This window comes from Carcharhinus amblyrhynchos, chromosome 30 (genome assembly GCF_965287045.1).
Source record: "Carcharhinus amblyrhynchos chromosome 30, sCarAmb.v2.hapA, whole genome shotgun sequence".
Taxonomy (NCBI): Eukaryota; Metazoa; Chordata; class Chondrichthyes; order Carcharhiniformes; family Carcharhinidae; genus Carcharhinus; species Carcharhinus amblyrhynchos.
This window is the reverse complement of record NC_137353.1, coordinates 22,054,432-22,066,815: the sequence shown is the minus strand read 5'-3', so window position 1 is coordinate 22,066,815 and position 12,384 is coordinate 22,054,432. Positions and strand designations below refer to the sequence as shown.

The following is a 12,384-nucleotide window of genomic DNA, read 5'->3' as shown; positions in this document are numbered from 1 at the left end:
GTAAAACCTATGAAGCACACATCGTCAATTTTGCACTTGTTTAGACGATATTTCTGTTGTACCTTATCCACCCTTTGTGTATGTATTTTACTTTGCACACTTCTGGCAGAATATTCTGCTGGAGTATCTTTCACAAGCCCCCAAAACAAATAGTTTATAGAATCTTTCAAAGAAAAGTGTATACGTATAATCTCTTAGATTGTAGGTTTGCGATTACTCCATTCGTACACAAATGCAGTTTAGCCTCGTAGTGCACTCCGCTGTACACTAGGTAATGCCATTGATCCAGTTAAGTGTTTCCCAGCAACTTGTGTTGTGGAAACTGCGTAGTCATCACTGGCTTTCAGTTTGCACTTCGCTACAGTTATTTGCAATACATAAACATTTGGTTACTATACAAAGCTCAGTGCATATGGGTGCATTAGCTTGACCAGCATTCATTGCCAATTTCCAGTTGCCCTTGAATTGAGCAGTTAGGCTATTTCAACAGGTATTTCAGATTGGGTGCAGAGTTCAGTTAAAAGCAACACTACTCATATACAAACAAATACACACCCATTTTTGAAAGTACTTTGCACTTGGTTCAAGTGGAAAATGCAAGACGAAGCAAAAATGGTATCAAGTAGCCTACTGAAAATTATTCATTCCTTATTCTGAGATTCACTTGATAATTGTGACACCCTGAAGTTGTCTCATTACCTTGAACCACTGTCCAGGGCTCCTGAGATCATGCTGTTTTCTGCGTGAAATTATTAAAATCATTGCTACAGGAACCTATTACAAAGTGAGACAATATCATTCTTCAGAAATGGGAATAATGTCAAAGATAAATATATATTTTGTCCTAAGTAGCATTATGCTGATTAAATAACTTAAGGTTTTCAGCCAAATGTCATTCTTGAAAATGCCAGTTGAGAGCAGAAACAAGGAGTGGTAAGACTGACTCTCAGAATCCCAAATGGAGAGAATTATGTTCAAACTTAGTTTATGATTCAAAAGAGTTGAGGAGAGTCCAATTTGAAAAACATGCTTGATACTTGGAACCAGGTGCAAGAGACATTGAAACAAGACTGGGTGCAGTCAACTGTCCCATTGTCTTGGCAGGCTAACTTGGCTTGGTGGATTATCGGTTGAGAATGATTTTAAAGAAACATGCTACTTTTAGGTTCATTTTGCAACAGTACTAAAAATGTTATGGAAATATTGTGTGCTGCTGTTGTAAAAGCAGTTAACCTATCAGAAACAACATGTAGCACTGCGCAGACTCTAACTGGGTTTCTGCCTATCAATCATTTTGCATATTTGTATATTGATCTGGTATTCTGCTTAGGTTTCAGCCAACTTCTACAGGATTTTAAGTTTATTCAATAGGAAGGCTAAATACAGTAGGATGGATTCCCTGGTTAAATGGATTTTTTTATCCCTCCTAGGTCTGTTTTATTATGCTAGGGTGGGAATTATTTTGATTTTTACCACATTCGGAGGGCATATGCAATTGCTGTTACTCATTTGTGAAAATGAACATCTTAGGAAATTATACTGCTTCTGAATTTTGTACTATTTGTTTCTTTCCTTAAAGCAGTGACTTGCTACAGTGCTGATGAACTGCTAACACTTTTTCCAATTGCGAATCTGGCCTTTTTTTTGATTGTCCATGTTGTTCAGGCTTGGAGTGCATTTATTTGAATTTGATGCGTTGAATTTCTTATGGGTAGTTGGTTAGCAAACAGTTACTTAGGCTATTTTTTCCATGACACTCGACTGCTGAGGCTAATTATAATAGCTCAGCTGCCCAACTTTCTGAACCATTTTTACTTTGTCTTGCATTTTCTACTTGAACCAAGTGCCAAAGTACTTTCAAAAATGGGTGTGTTTGTATATGAGTAGTATTGCTTTTAACTGAACTCTGCACCCAATCTGAAATACCTGCTGAAATGGCCTAATTGCTCAATTAAAAGGCAATTGGGGGGTGATAGAGGGGGCCGTCCATCCTGACTGCCCCTCTACTGCAGCTACGTTTGCGGCCAGGTGTCCCTGGAGAAGGAGCATGCGGTGTCCACGGGCACAGTTGATGCCTTCTGTGCCTGTTGGGCACCGTAGGAACTGGGGTGCATTATTGACCCTAATGATCACATTTTAATTCGATGTTTTTAAGTTTCCTTTGTACTTTGTTTTTGTTCGGGCTGTTCCCCTTCCTTTTGGGAAGCTGCCCCTTATACTTTGTCCTAATTTAGTTTGAGTTTGTTTATTTGGTTTGATCTTGAAAGAGGTCAAGGTTAATTGGGGGTGGGCGATGAATGCTGGCCAACTAATGCCACCCACATCCCCTGAACGAAATTTTAAAAAAAACTTTGGAAGGTTCTTTTGGTCAAAAAGACAAGATAGAAATTAAGCTAAACGCAGAATTCCTGTAAGGTTATCCTGTGTACTCTTGGGATCCTCTTCAAAACATGAACAGTTTTTGGAACCATCTATACTTTGGAGTGTTTGTTCATGTGAATATGTCATGCTTAAAGACTTGAAAGTGGTAACTTCATTGGGAATTCCATCAGATTGTTTTGATGGACAATAACTCGAAGAGAATTTCACAACTGTTGGACATGTCAACCCGTAACAGCCAATACTTCTGAAGTGTAGTTACTGTTGTAGGAAACACAGCAGGTAGTGTGTGCAGCAAACTTCCACAAACAGTAATGCAATTTTTTTTAAAAAATCTGTTTTTCTGATGTTGAATGCATGGATTAAAGCTGGCTAGGGATAATTCCCCTGCTCTTCAAAATAGATATGATGTGGCGATGATGGCGTTGGACTGGGGTAAGCACAGTAAGAAGTCTTTCAACACCAGGTTAAAGTCCAACAGGTTTATTTGGTAGTACTAACTTTCGGAGCTAAGTCACCTGATGAAGGAGCAGCACTCCAAAGTTAGTGCTACCAATTTAACCTGGTGTTGTGAGCCACCTTACTTCAAAATAGTGCCATGGGATCTCTCTAACCCCACTTGAGGGGGCAGATAGATGGCTTCTGTCCCCTTGCACAGAAGAAGGCACCTCTGACAGTGCTAGCCTTCGTGCCCAAAACCTGGAGTGAAACTTGAACCATGAACCTTTTAAAGATTGTTTATTAGTATCACAAATAGGTAGGCTTACGTTAATATTGCAATAAAGTTACTGTGAAAATCTGCTAGTCACCATCTTCCAGTACCTTTTTGGGTACACTGAGGGAGAGTTTAGCACAGCCAATGCACCTAACCAGCATGTCTGTTGGACTGTGGGAGGTTACCAAGCACCCAGAGGAAACCCACGCAGATGGGCAGAGCATGCTAATGCTGCACATACAGTGACCCAAGCTGAGAATTGAACCTGGGTCCCTGGCACTGTAGAACAGCAGCGCTAACCACTGTGCTGCTTTTGATAAGAGTTGAGTGTTTTCCAGTTGACAATGCTGAGTTGTTTACGGTTTTGTTTGCTTTAAAATTTCAAAGCACAGAATTGTTACAGTGCAGGAGGCCATTTGGTGCACTATGTCTGCACTGGCTTTCCGAATGAGCAATTCACCTAGTATGGTTCACTGCCTCCACTGTAACCAAGCACTGTATAAAAATGTTTTATTATTTTTTATTAATTACTTTAAACTTGTACCCTCTTGTTCTTGATCCTTTAGATTGGGAAACTATTCCCACTCATTTTGTCCAAACCCTCGTGATTTTGAATATCTCTAACAAATGTCCTGAACCTTCTCCAATCTGTCACTCCTCTAATCTGTCTTCATAATAAAGTTCTTCATATTTGGAACTGTTCTCATGAATCATTTCTGCACTATCTAATACCTTCACATTCCATCCTAAAGTGTAGAGCCCAGAACTGGATGCAGTACTTGAAGTCAAACTAGTGACTTATGCAAATTCATGCAGCCTAGCATGCGTTGCCACATTTAAGGCCCTGAGTGGGGAAGAATTTTGGGTATTTCATAATTGTTCAATAGTACACTGAATTTTTTCTGTATTTGGTGGAATCATTACCATCAATCAGTGTTACACAGATGATGAATGCGATACCGTCTGAGGTTGTTGGTTTGCTTTGCTGATGTGTTGTAGTGAAGCTTTGTATGAAGAAACTTCAAAGTATGTAAAAGATCTGTGATTTGTTTGAAACTAATGAGTAACATTTGCATTATTGTGCCATTACTTCCATTTAAGATGCATCACTTTGGCTGTGTGATTCATATGGTGTCATGATACAAATGTGCATATGAATTAGGCGTGTGCCACTCGGCCCCTCAAGCCTGCTTCACCATTAAATAGGGTTATGGCTGATCTGTTTGTAATCTCAACTCCACATTCTCACTCACCTCTAACTTTTCACTCCCTTGTTTGTCAAAAATCTCTAGCTTTGAAAATATTCTGCTTCCATTGAATTTTGAGAATGTGTTCTAAAGACTCATGACCCTCAGAGAAAACATTCAACTCTTGAATGGGAGATAAATTTTAGTTTTAAACAGTGAGCCCTAGTAGATTCGCCCACAGGAGGAAACATTCTTTCCACGTACTGATCTTTAACCAGTTGCTGATATTGCATGTGGTTTGATTGAGTTTCTTAGTGTATATTGTGCAGATTTGATTTTTTTTAGTGTGCTTTAGTCAGTGGACCATGTCTGTGTCTCGTGTCTTAGGTTGCACTCCCTGTTTGTTTTCCTGAAGAACCTTTTATTAATGTTTTGTTTGCACTTTGGTCCCACACTCCCGATCTACGGACACCCGGTGTAGAGAGGGATGGTCAGGATGGCAACTTCCTCGTGAACTTGCTCCTGGGCCTGGTGAAGCGTGCCATTTACGGGTCTAGGCAGGTGATCAAGGGGGGCTGTCCATCCTGACTGTCTGCCCTTCTACTGTGGCAACGTTCGCGGCCAGGTGTCCCTGGAGAGGCAGCATGCGGTGTCCACAAGCGCAGTTGATGCCTTCTGCATCCGTTGGTCACCGCAGCGGCTGGGGTGCATTATTGACCCTAGTAATCACATTTTAACTTGATGTTTTCAAGTTTCCTTTGCACTTTGATTTTGTTCGGGCTGTTCCCCTTCCTTTTGGGGAGCTGCCCCCTTTTACTTTGTCCTGATTTAACTTGAGTTTGTTTATTTGGTTTGACCTTTTAAAAGAGGCTAATCATCCATTTAACTGTGGAAATAATCTTTATCAAGTATAATTCTGTTGCTAACATCCACACACCTTTGCCTTCCAGCAAGTCGTGTAGATTTTTTAACTACCTCCCAGGAGCCCCAAAACCAATTGAAGCAAAATCCAGTCTAACCAAATTTAAAAACAGCTGACTCACGTAAACTTTGAGAATTGGACTTGATGCCTTCTATCTCACAATACTTGAAGAATAAACTTAGATATGGCTTGTGTGTGTAATCATTTGCTGTATTTTGTTTGTATATACATGTAAGTTGTTACAGAACTTCATGTAAGAAATCAGTAATTTCAGCATTGTGCAGCATGCAGCTTGTTTAACAAGCATGCCTTTCTATTTTGGTGACTAGAATGGTGGATGTTGAATGAAAGAAAATGGGGAACACAGCAACTTGTTTGCACAGATTAGTGAAAACTGGCATTACAAATCTCTCTTCCCCCCCCCCCCCCCCTCTTATTTGGTCTCAATGTTGTGATGTAGTTTGACAGCTTTCACAATATTGTGAATGTCGGAGCATTTGGCAGTTAGGATTTCTGGGAAATATTCAGGACAGCTGACTAATGTTTTTTCTTTGTCCCAAGTAAACCATTGCCTTCCGTGCCCGTTGGGCACTGCAGAAGCTGGGTGCATTATCGACCCTAATAATCACATTATAATTGGATGTTTCAAGTTTCCTTTGTACTTTGATTTTGTTTGGGCTATTCCCTCTCCTTTTGGGGAGCTGCCCCTTTTTACTTTGTCCTGATTTAACTTGTTTGTTTATTTGGTTTGACCTTGAGGCCACCCCTTAACTTCTTTGACATAGACCAGGAATTGAAGTTTGATAATTCTGGGCTGTACGATTTATTGTTGTGCTGTTTTTGACTATTTCACTGAGTTACACAGTATATATCCTAAATGGAAATGAGACAACCAGTGTTTTCAAAAACACTTGTAGTATCAAATAACATGATTGACTTTGTAATCTAACACATTATGTTGGGTTTCTGTTTCTAATCCAAATTTCTGCCAGCTCTTAAAACATATGTCATAAGTGTATAGTTCGAGGAGGGTCTGTAGCATCAGATATACTCATTCATTGGGAAATTGAGATGACAGTTGTGCAGATGCATAACTTTAAATTGATATGTAACATCAAAAACCTTAGAATACTGTATAGTTAAAGGAATAGTGTGGCTCTTTGAATTTGTAACCACAGGCTTGGGGGAGTGGAGAAAGAGAAAACAAAATGTAAGATATACAGACTGCTGAATATATTTTCCTACTGTTTGAAAGAGCTATCCAATTAGTTACACTCATGTTCTTTCTCCATAGTCCTGAAAGTGGTTCTCCCTCAAGTATTTAAGTTGCTTCATACCTTGTAGCTGCATTCCTCATCTTTCCTCTTGTCCCTTTGGCCAATTACTTTAAATTTGTATCGTTCTTCCCAACCCCTTTGTCATTGGGAATGGTGTTCTTGCTGTATTGGTTTCCTTCATGATTTTGGATACTTATTTATATTTTCCCTTAATCATGTTTGCTCTTAAGGAAGCCAATCCCAGTTTATTCAGTACCTCTTTGTACCATTTTAATAAATATCTGGACTTTCTCCAGACCTTGACATCCTTTTTAAACTGTGGTGCCCATAATTGACCATAATACTCTAGATGCTTACTCTAGCTGTAATCCGCAATGATGCTGCTGGTTCATGTTACTTCTGTTTACTCTCGAATGATCACTTAATATTTTGTGGTGGTACAAGACAAGGAACAAATATTAAGTTGCACACACTCCTTAACAATAGAGCAGTACAATTCGCAATGGGTGGAAATTCATACAACTGTTAGGAACAGATGGGCGTCAATTTTGAACAGATCTGCTTTCACCTCTCACCGTCCATCCACAAAACAAGATATTTTTGATTTTCGTTTTAAGTGGAAGTGTGTTGTCCTTAACCCTTAAGTTTTGGCCTTAAGTGATCTTAACCCTTAAGTGATCCAGTCTTCAGTTATCCCCGCAGCAAATTCGAGACAAGAAGGCTGGTTTAGACCCATAGTAGGAAGGGGTTTCGCAATACCTGCATTCATGAAATAAAAAAGGGACGAGGGAAAGTTCAGGGCAACGACTACAACAAAAAATATAATTTCACGTAATCTCAGTAATGAAGAATCATGCAGTGGTTTTGGCAGAATTCCTGGTTTTGGTCCTACGAACTTGGTTGCAGGTTGAGTCGGTTGAAGATGCAGCAAGTATATCATGGAAATTGATATACTCCATATGTTATGAGATGCCGGTCAAAAGGCAGGAGGCTAGCCTGGTATCTAGTTCTGCTTAGAGGTTAAACTGCAACTGAAGCTAAAGTTCAAAAGCTGTATAATGAAAGGAATTCAAACAATTCAAGTCTTGGTCATGTGCCAAGGTGATTTTGATTTGAACCCTTATTGAAACCTGTTGTGTTTTAAGCAGGTAACTGTCCAACCATTATTGCGATATTGGAGGGGAGTCACCACTGCTTTTGTGCTTAACTGGTGGACGCAGACGTCTCACCTGCTAATCCATTGTGTTGGCTGGAATGTTTATACAATGCGAGGAGTGTTACATTCCAGAGGTTTGATGTGTTCTCCTTTGTCCATATTTAAACTGCTCAGGAACACACATATATGTCCAGAATTACTATTGTTTGTGGTGACCATTTGCCATTTTGTCAGTCCAGCTATTGGTGCATAAAAGGAACAATTTTATTAAGTAGCCAAACTGATAGAGATATATGTATTCATCCCAGTCTCGTGGATGGCACACAGCGTTTATGAGCTGTGCAGCTCAGGTTGACTAGCAGCAATTTAACCAGTAGCAAAACTGGGAAGAAGGGACCTACGCTGCTAAAGTGATAAACTCCATGCTGTAAACCACTATGACATCTGCTACGGGTATTTCGTCCACAGTCGGAACGGGAGGCGGTGGAAGTTGCAACACTAGGTCAAAAAAGTAGACTCTATGGACAGTAAATTGAGTTTTTTTTCCCCCTCTCGTTGTAAGGATTCGAGTTCTCCAGGTCCCACGTGGAAATCTTTGATTTCTGCTGTACCCTTCTTCCCTTCCTGCCACATACACACACGCACACACAAAAGAACAGCATCACCGTCTGCCTGCTGGGGACTTGTCACGAACCATTCAGCTCCAAATGCCCTCACTTAGTTTTTATGTAACCCAAATTCTTTGGTTCTAATAGAATCCCTATAGTGCAGAAGGAGGCCATTCGACCCATTGAGGCTGCACCGAGAACAATCCCAACCCAGGGCTACACACTTAGCCCGCTAATCCCTCTAACCTACACATTCCGGGACACACGAAGGGGCAAGTTAGCATGACTAGTCCACCTAACCCACACATTTTTGAACTGTGGGAGGAAACCAGAGCACCCAGAGGAAACCCACACAGACACGAGGAGAATATGCAAACTCCACACAGACAGTGACCCAAGCTGGGAACCGAACCTGAGTCCCTAGTGCTGTGTAGCAGTAGTGCTAACTACTGTGCCAATGTTCTGCCCAAATGTATTTATTGCCCATTCCTAGTTTCATGAGGACAGTAGAGAGTCAACCACATTGTGGTGGCTCTGGAATCACATGTAGGTAACGACCAAGTAAGGATGACAGATTTCCTTCCCTAAAGGGCATTAATGAATGAGATGGATTTTTCTGACAATTGACAATGATTTCATGGTCATCAGAAGATTCTTAATTCCATTTTTAAAAATTTAAATTCCACCATCTGCTGTGGCGGGATTTGAACCCAGGCCCCTAGAACATTGGCTCAGTTTCTGGATCAATAGTCTAGCAATAATACTACTATGCCAGTGCCTGCTTGCAAGGAATTTTCTGTCCTTCATGTTGCTGTTTCTTGAATTCTCATTGTACAATATTGATTTTTTTTTAAAAAAAACTATTTCTAATTATGTGTAGTGCATTCCCTTGTCTTACTTTTGCATATACCAATCAGCGTATGATGCTTCCATAGTGCATCAGCTTTTCTATCATACTTCTAGTTTTCCACCACTTTTTGCGTTGAAGTAACTTGAAGTGACTCTCAATGAAGAACAGAGCGAGATGGAAGTCAGTAAAGAAAAAAGTTGATTATTTAAGAGTTTGATGATTTAATGGAAAAAATAAATTGCTCCATATAGCTAATATAATTGGCCACAACACTGCTTGATTAGGGGGAATGTAAATTTAATCAAGATATTTGCTACTGATAGCTGTCAAGCCAGCTGTGGTACACTATGGCTCAATGTAGTGTCAATATTCCATAATGTGGGCTGAGAGGCAGAAGTTTCTTCAGTTTTGAACAGTGAAAATGTGAGCATTCATAAATCTGGTTGTGATGTCAGTGTTTCAAAATTATACATTCCAAGAGACTTGGTTTCTGGAAGAGTAGGAAAGTTTTAGATTTGATTACCAGTCTGAGAGTTAACAGAATTTTGTTATAGTGATGCCTGTGTCACAGCTTTGCTGAAATTCAAATATTTACAGTGTATACCATTGATTCCCAGTTTTGAGTGGGTGTTCTATTCTGAAAAAATACAGTGGGAAATTAAAACACATTTGCATCAAAAGTGGCATCTGCTAATGAAATAAACTGCAGATCATGGAACAGAGTAAAAGTGAAAGTAGACAGGAAGATCATAGTCTTCTTTCATTTTAACCAGAAACCTGGGTAAAATGTCTTTGCAAAGAAAACTTCAAAGTAGGCCTTGTTACCCTTGATCCTCTGGAAAATAATTTTTAAGTGCTGCTTTAATAGTTAAAATGACCTCAAACTGTAAAGGGACCATTTAAACCCCAAAAAGGTTCATTTTGAAGGTTGTGTCATTTGTAGAAGTCTGCAAATAATAGAGAAGGAATTATGTTCTTGAGTGTTGCTGATGGTGTAAATTCATCACTGGCATGTAAAACAAATGGGGATGGGTGGGGGGAAGAAACTTAGGAGTCTGTTGTACAACCTAAAACATTTGTGCCATGATCCCATAAAAGGAAATAGCTTTTGCAGAAAGTAACTGGAATAGACAAGGCAAGGGCCATAATAGAGATTTGAAGCTTAGTAGAATCACTAGATCGTTCCCTAAATGCTTTCATTATTACAATTTGGGACTTGAGTGAAAATATTTTCCTACTCATCCATATTTATAATAGGCACTAAACCAATGACATTGTGCTGGTCTATTCAATTTCACTGCATGCATAGGATGCAATTGTATTGGTTAACGCACAACCATGGAAAACTTAGCAGCACAATATCACTACAGAAAGAATGCAGTTCTAGTGACGGCATTACTACAACTCTGAGAAGTGTGTTTAACTGATGCCAAGGTGACACATTGCACTGGTTTTTTTGGCCACTGCTGCTGCTTCCAAGGTGACCACTGTCTCCACAAAACCAATACCATGAAAGCGAACACCAAAGATCAACATTTAAAGCAGCTTTAAATAGACCATCCTTTGCATTGGAGCAAGGTGAGGTGATGTCATAGAAACAATGAATCACACACAGTCTGGTCTACCGCAGATTCTCCATTTTGTTTCTCTTGCTAAGGATTCATTTTATTTTTAAAGAAAGGCTTTTTTCCAACAAAAACATGAGAACTGGTAACAATTCTCCAATGGTTATAGAAGGAACAGAATAGACACTAAGCTAAATCTGAACTAAGTCGTTTTGGCAGTTAATTTCTTAACACTTCATCTTCTGACGTGATATGGTCGCACAGGCAGTAGTTGCTTTCGGTATCCTACCAAGTAACCACTCTTCATATGTAAGCCAAGACAGTGAGTGGAAGTCAGCTTGACATTACAAATCAAACATGCTAATGGTCTCACTGATGTCAAAATGTCTGCATTTCAGTAGAAATCAAAGTTCAGGAAACCCTGGTTAATTTTAACACTAATTTCATTAGATGTGAGATCATTGTTCAGCAGGAATAAAGCCTGTAACCTTCTGATTTGCACTGAGGGAAGTTTCTACTGTAAACCCTTGAGGAATAATCTTTCAGAGGTTCAGGATTTGTATGTAGTCTGTTAGAAATCTTCATAACTGGGCCAGGATAAATTTGCAACATTAGAGAGAAATTACACAGTGGTTCACAAACTGAAATAATATCAGCTGTGTTCAGATCTAGAAATTTCAAGTAGTGGAGCTGGTACTCTGCATGTGGCAAGCCTTACAAAGGATCTGCTTGTTCAGAGGGAAGCACCCTTCTTCGGTTGGGTCAGGAGATAAAAGAATTCCACATTTCTGTAAGATAAGACAATGCAGAACACTTAATTCAGAAGATGAGCATACAAGACATTTCAGAATATTAATTTGATCATAATGTCAACTTCAGCAACCAGCCTCCTAATCTGATACATCCTAACACTAGTGATAGGGAGAATTAGGTAGATAGGACATTGGCCTTTTGCCTCCTGGGACCTTGGGTGGGAGGTCTTTCGGGTCCTCCGGGGACCTCGGTTCACATCCAAGCCAGACTACTACGACAGAAGTCTCAGTTTTTGGTTATAAAGACCTTATGTGAAATAAACGAGTAATTTCAGTCCCGTTCCTACAGCACAATTGTCCCTAAATTAGCATTAATTGACTATCAATCATGCTAGGGACAGACTAGAACATAAGAACATAAGAAATAGGAGCAGGAGTAGGCCATCTAGCCCTTCGAGCCTGCTCCGCCATTCAATAAGATCATGGCAATATTATACCTGACCTGGGAATGCTTAATGCTAGCATTAGATGCCTGAACCATATCATTTCTCAGAACTAAGATCCTTCACTTTGAGTGCAAAGCAAAGTGGACAATACCCATTCCATCCAATTTGAAACATACCTTCTCTAACATTGCCCTTTAACCTCTAATCTAATCATGCTGCTTCAATAAAACACCTCCATATTTTAATGGTATTGTGTATCACCTTGCAATGCACCTTATTGCTAATGATAGGATATTAATTTTATTAATTTCACAAAGACAAGATACATATCAGTTATTGTATAATAGTTCACACACAAAATAGTGCAGACAACACTCCAAATATTACAGCTTGTGCACACTTCACACCTTATATCCTCCTGATAGTAGTTTGCTGTCAGTCATGCAGTTTCCACACTTCATATCCATCTGCTATTATAATAGCATTATATTTGGAATAATGGATTTAAATATAGCATTGCCTTTGAG

General features: G+C 39.5%; 2 protein-coding genes across 4 annotated transcripts in view; one reads left to right on the top strand and one right to left on the bottom strand.

Annotated features, from left to right (window-relative positions):
- Nucleotides 1-12,384, top strand: part of bcl2l16 (BCL2 like 16) — a 43,823-nt gene that overhangs the window by 2,042 nt on the left and 29,397 nt on the right. The window lies entirely within an intron of this gene.
- LOC145360300 (transmembrane protein 82-like) overlaps nucleotides 7,940-12,384 on the bottom strand; it is a 54,660-nt gene continuing 50,215 nt past the window's right edge. For both annotated transcript variants that reach the window (XM_080215452.1, XM_080215450.1), the window contains exon 8: nucleotides 7,940-11,447. In XM_080215452.1, the coding sequence (XP_080071578.1) occupies nucleotides 11,337-11,447 (111 nt within the window). In that variant the 3' untranslated portion in view covers nucleotides 7,940-11,336. The remainder of the gene's footprint in view (nucleotides 11,448-12,384) is intronic.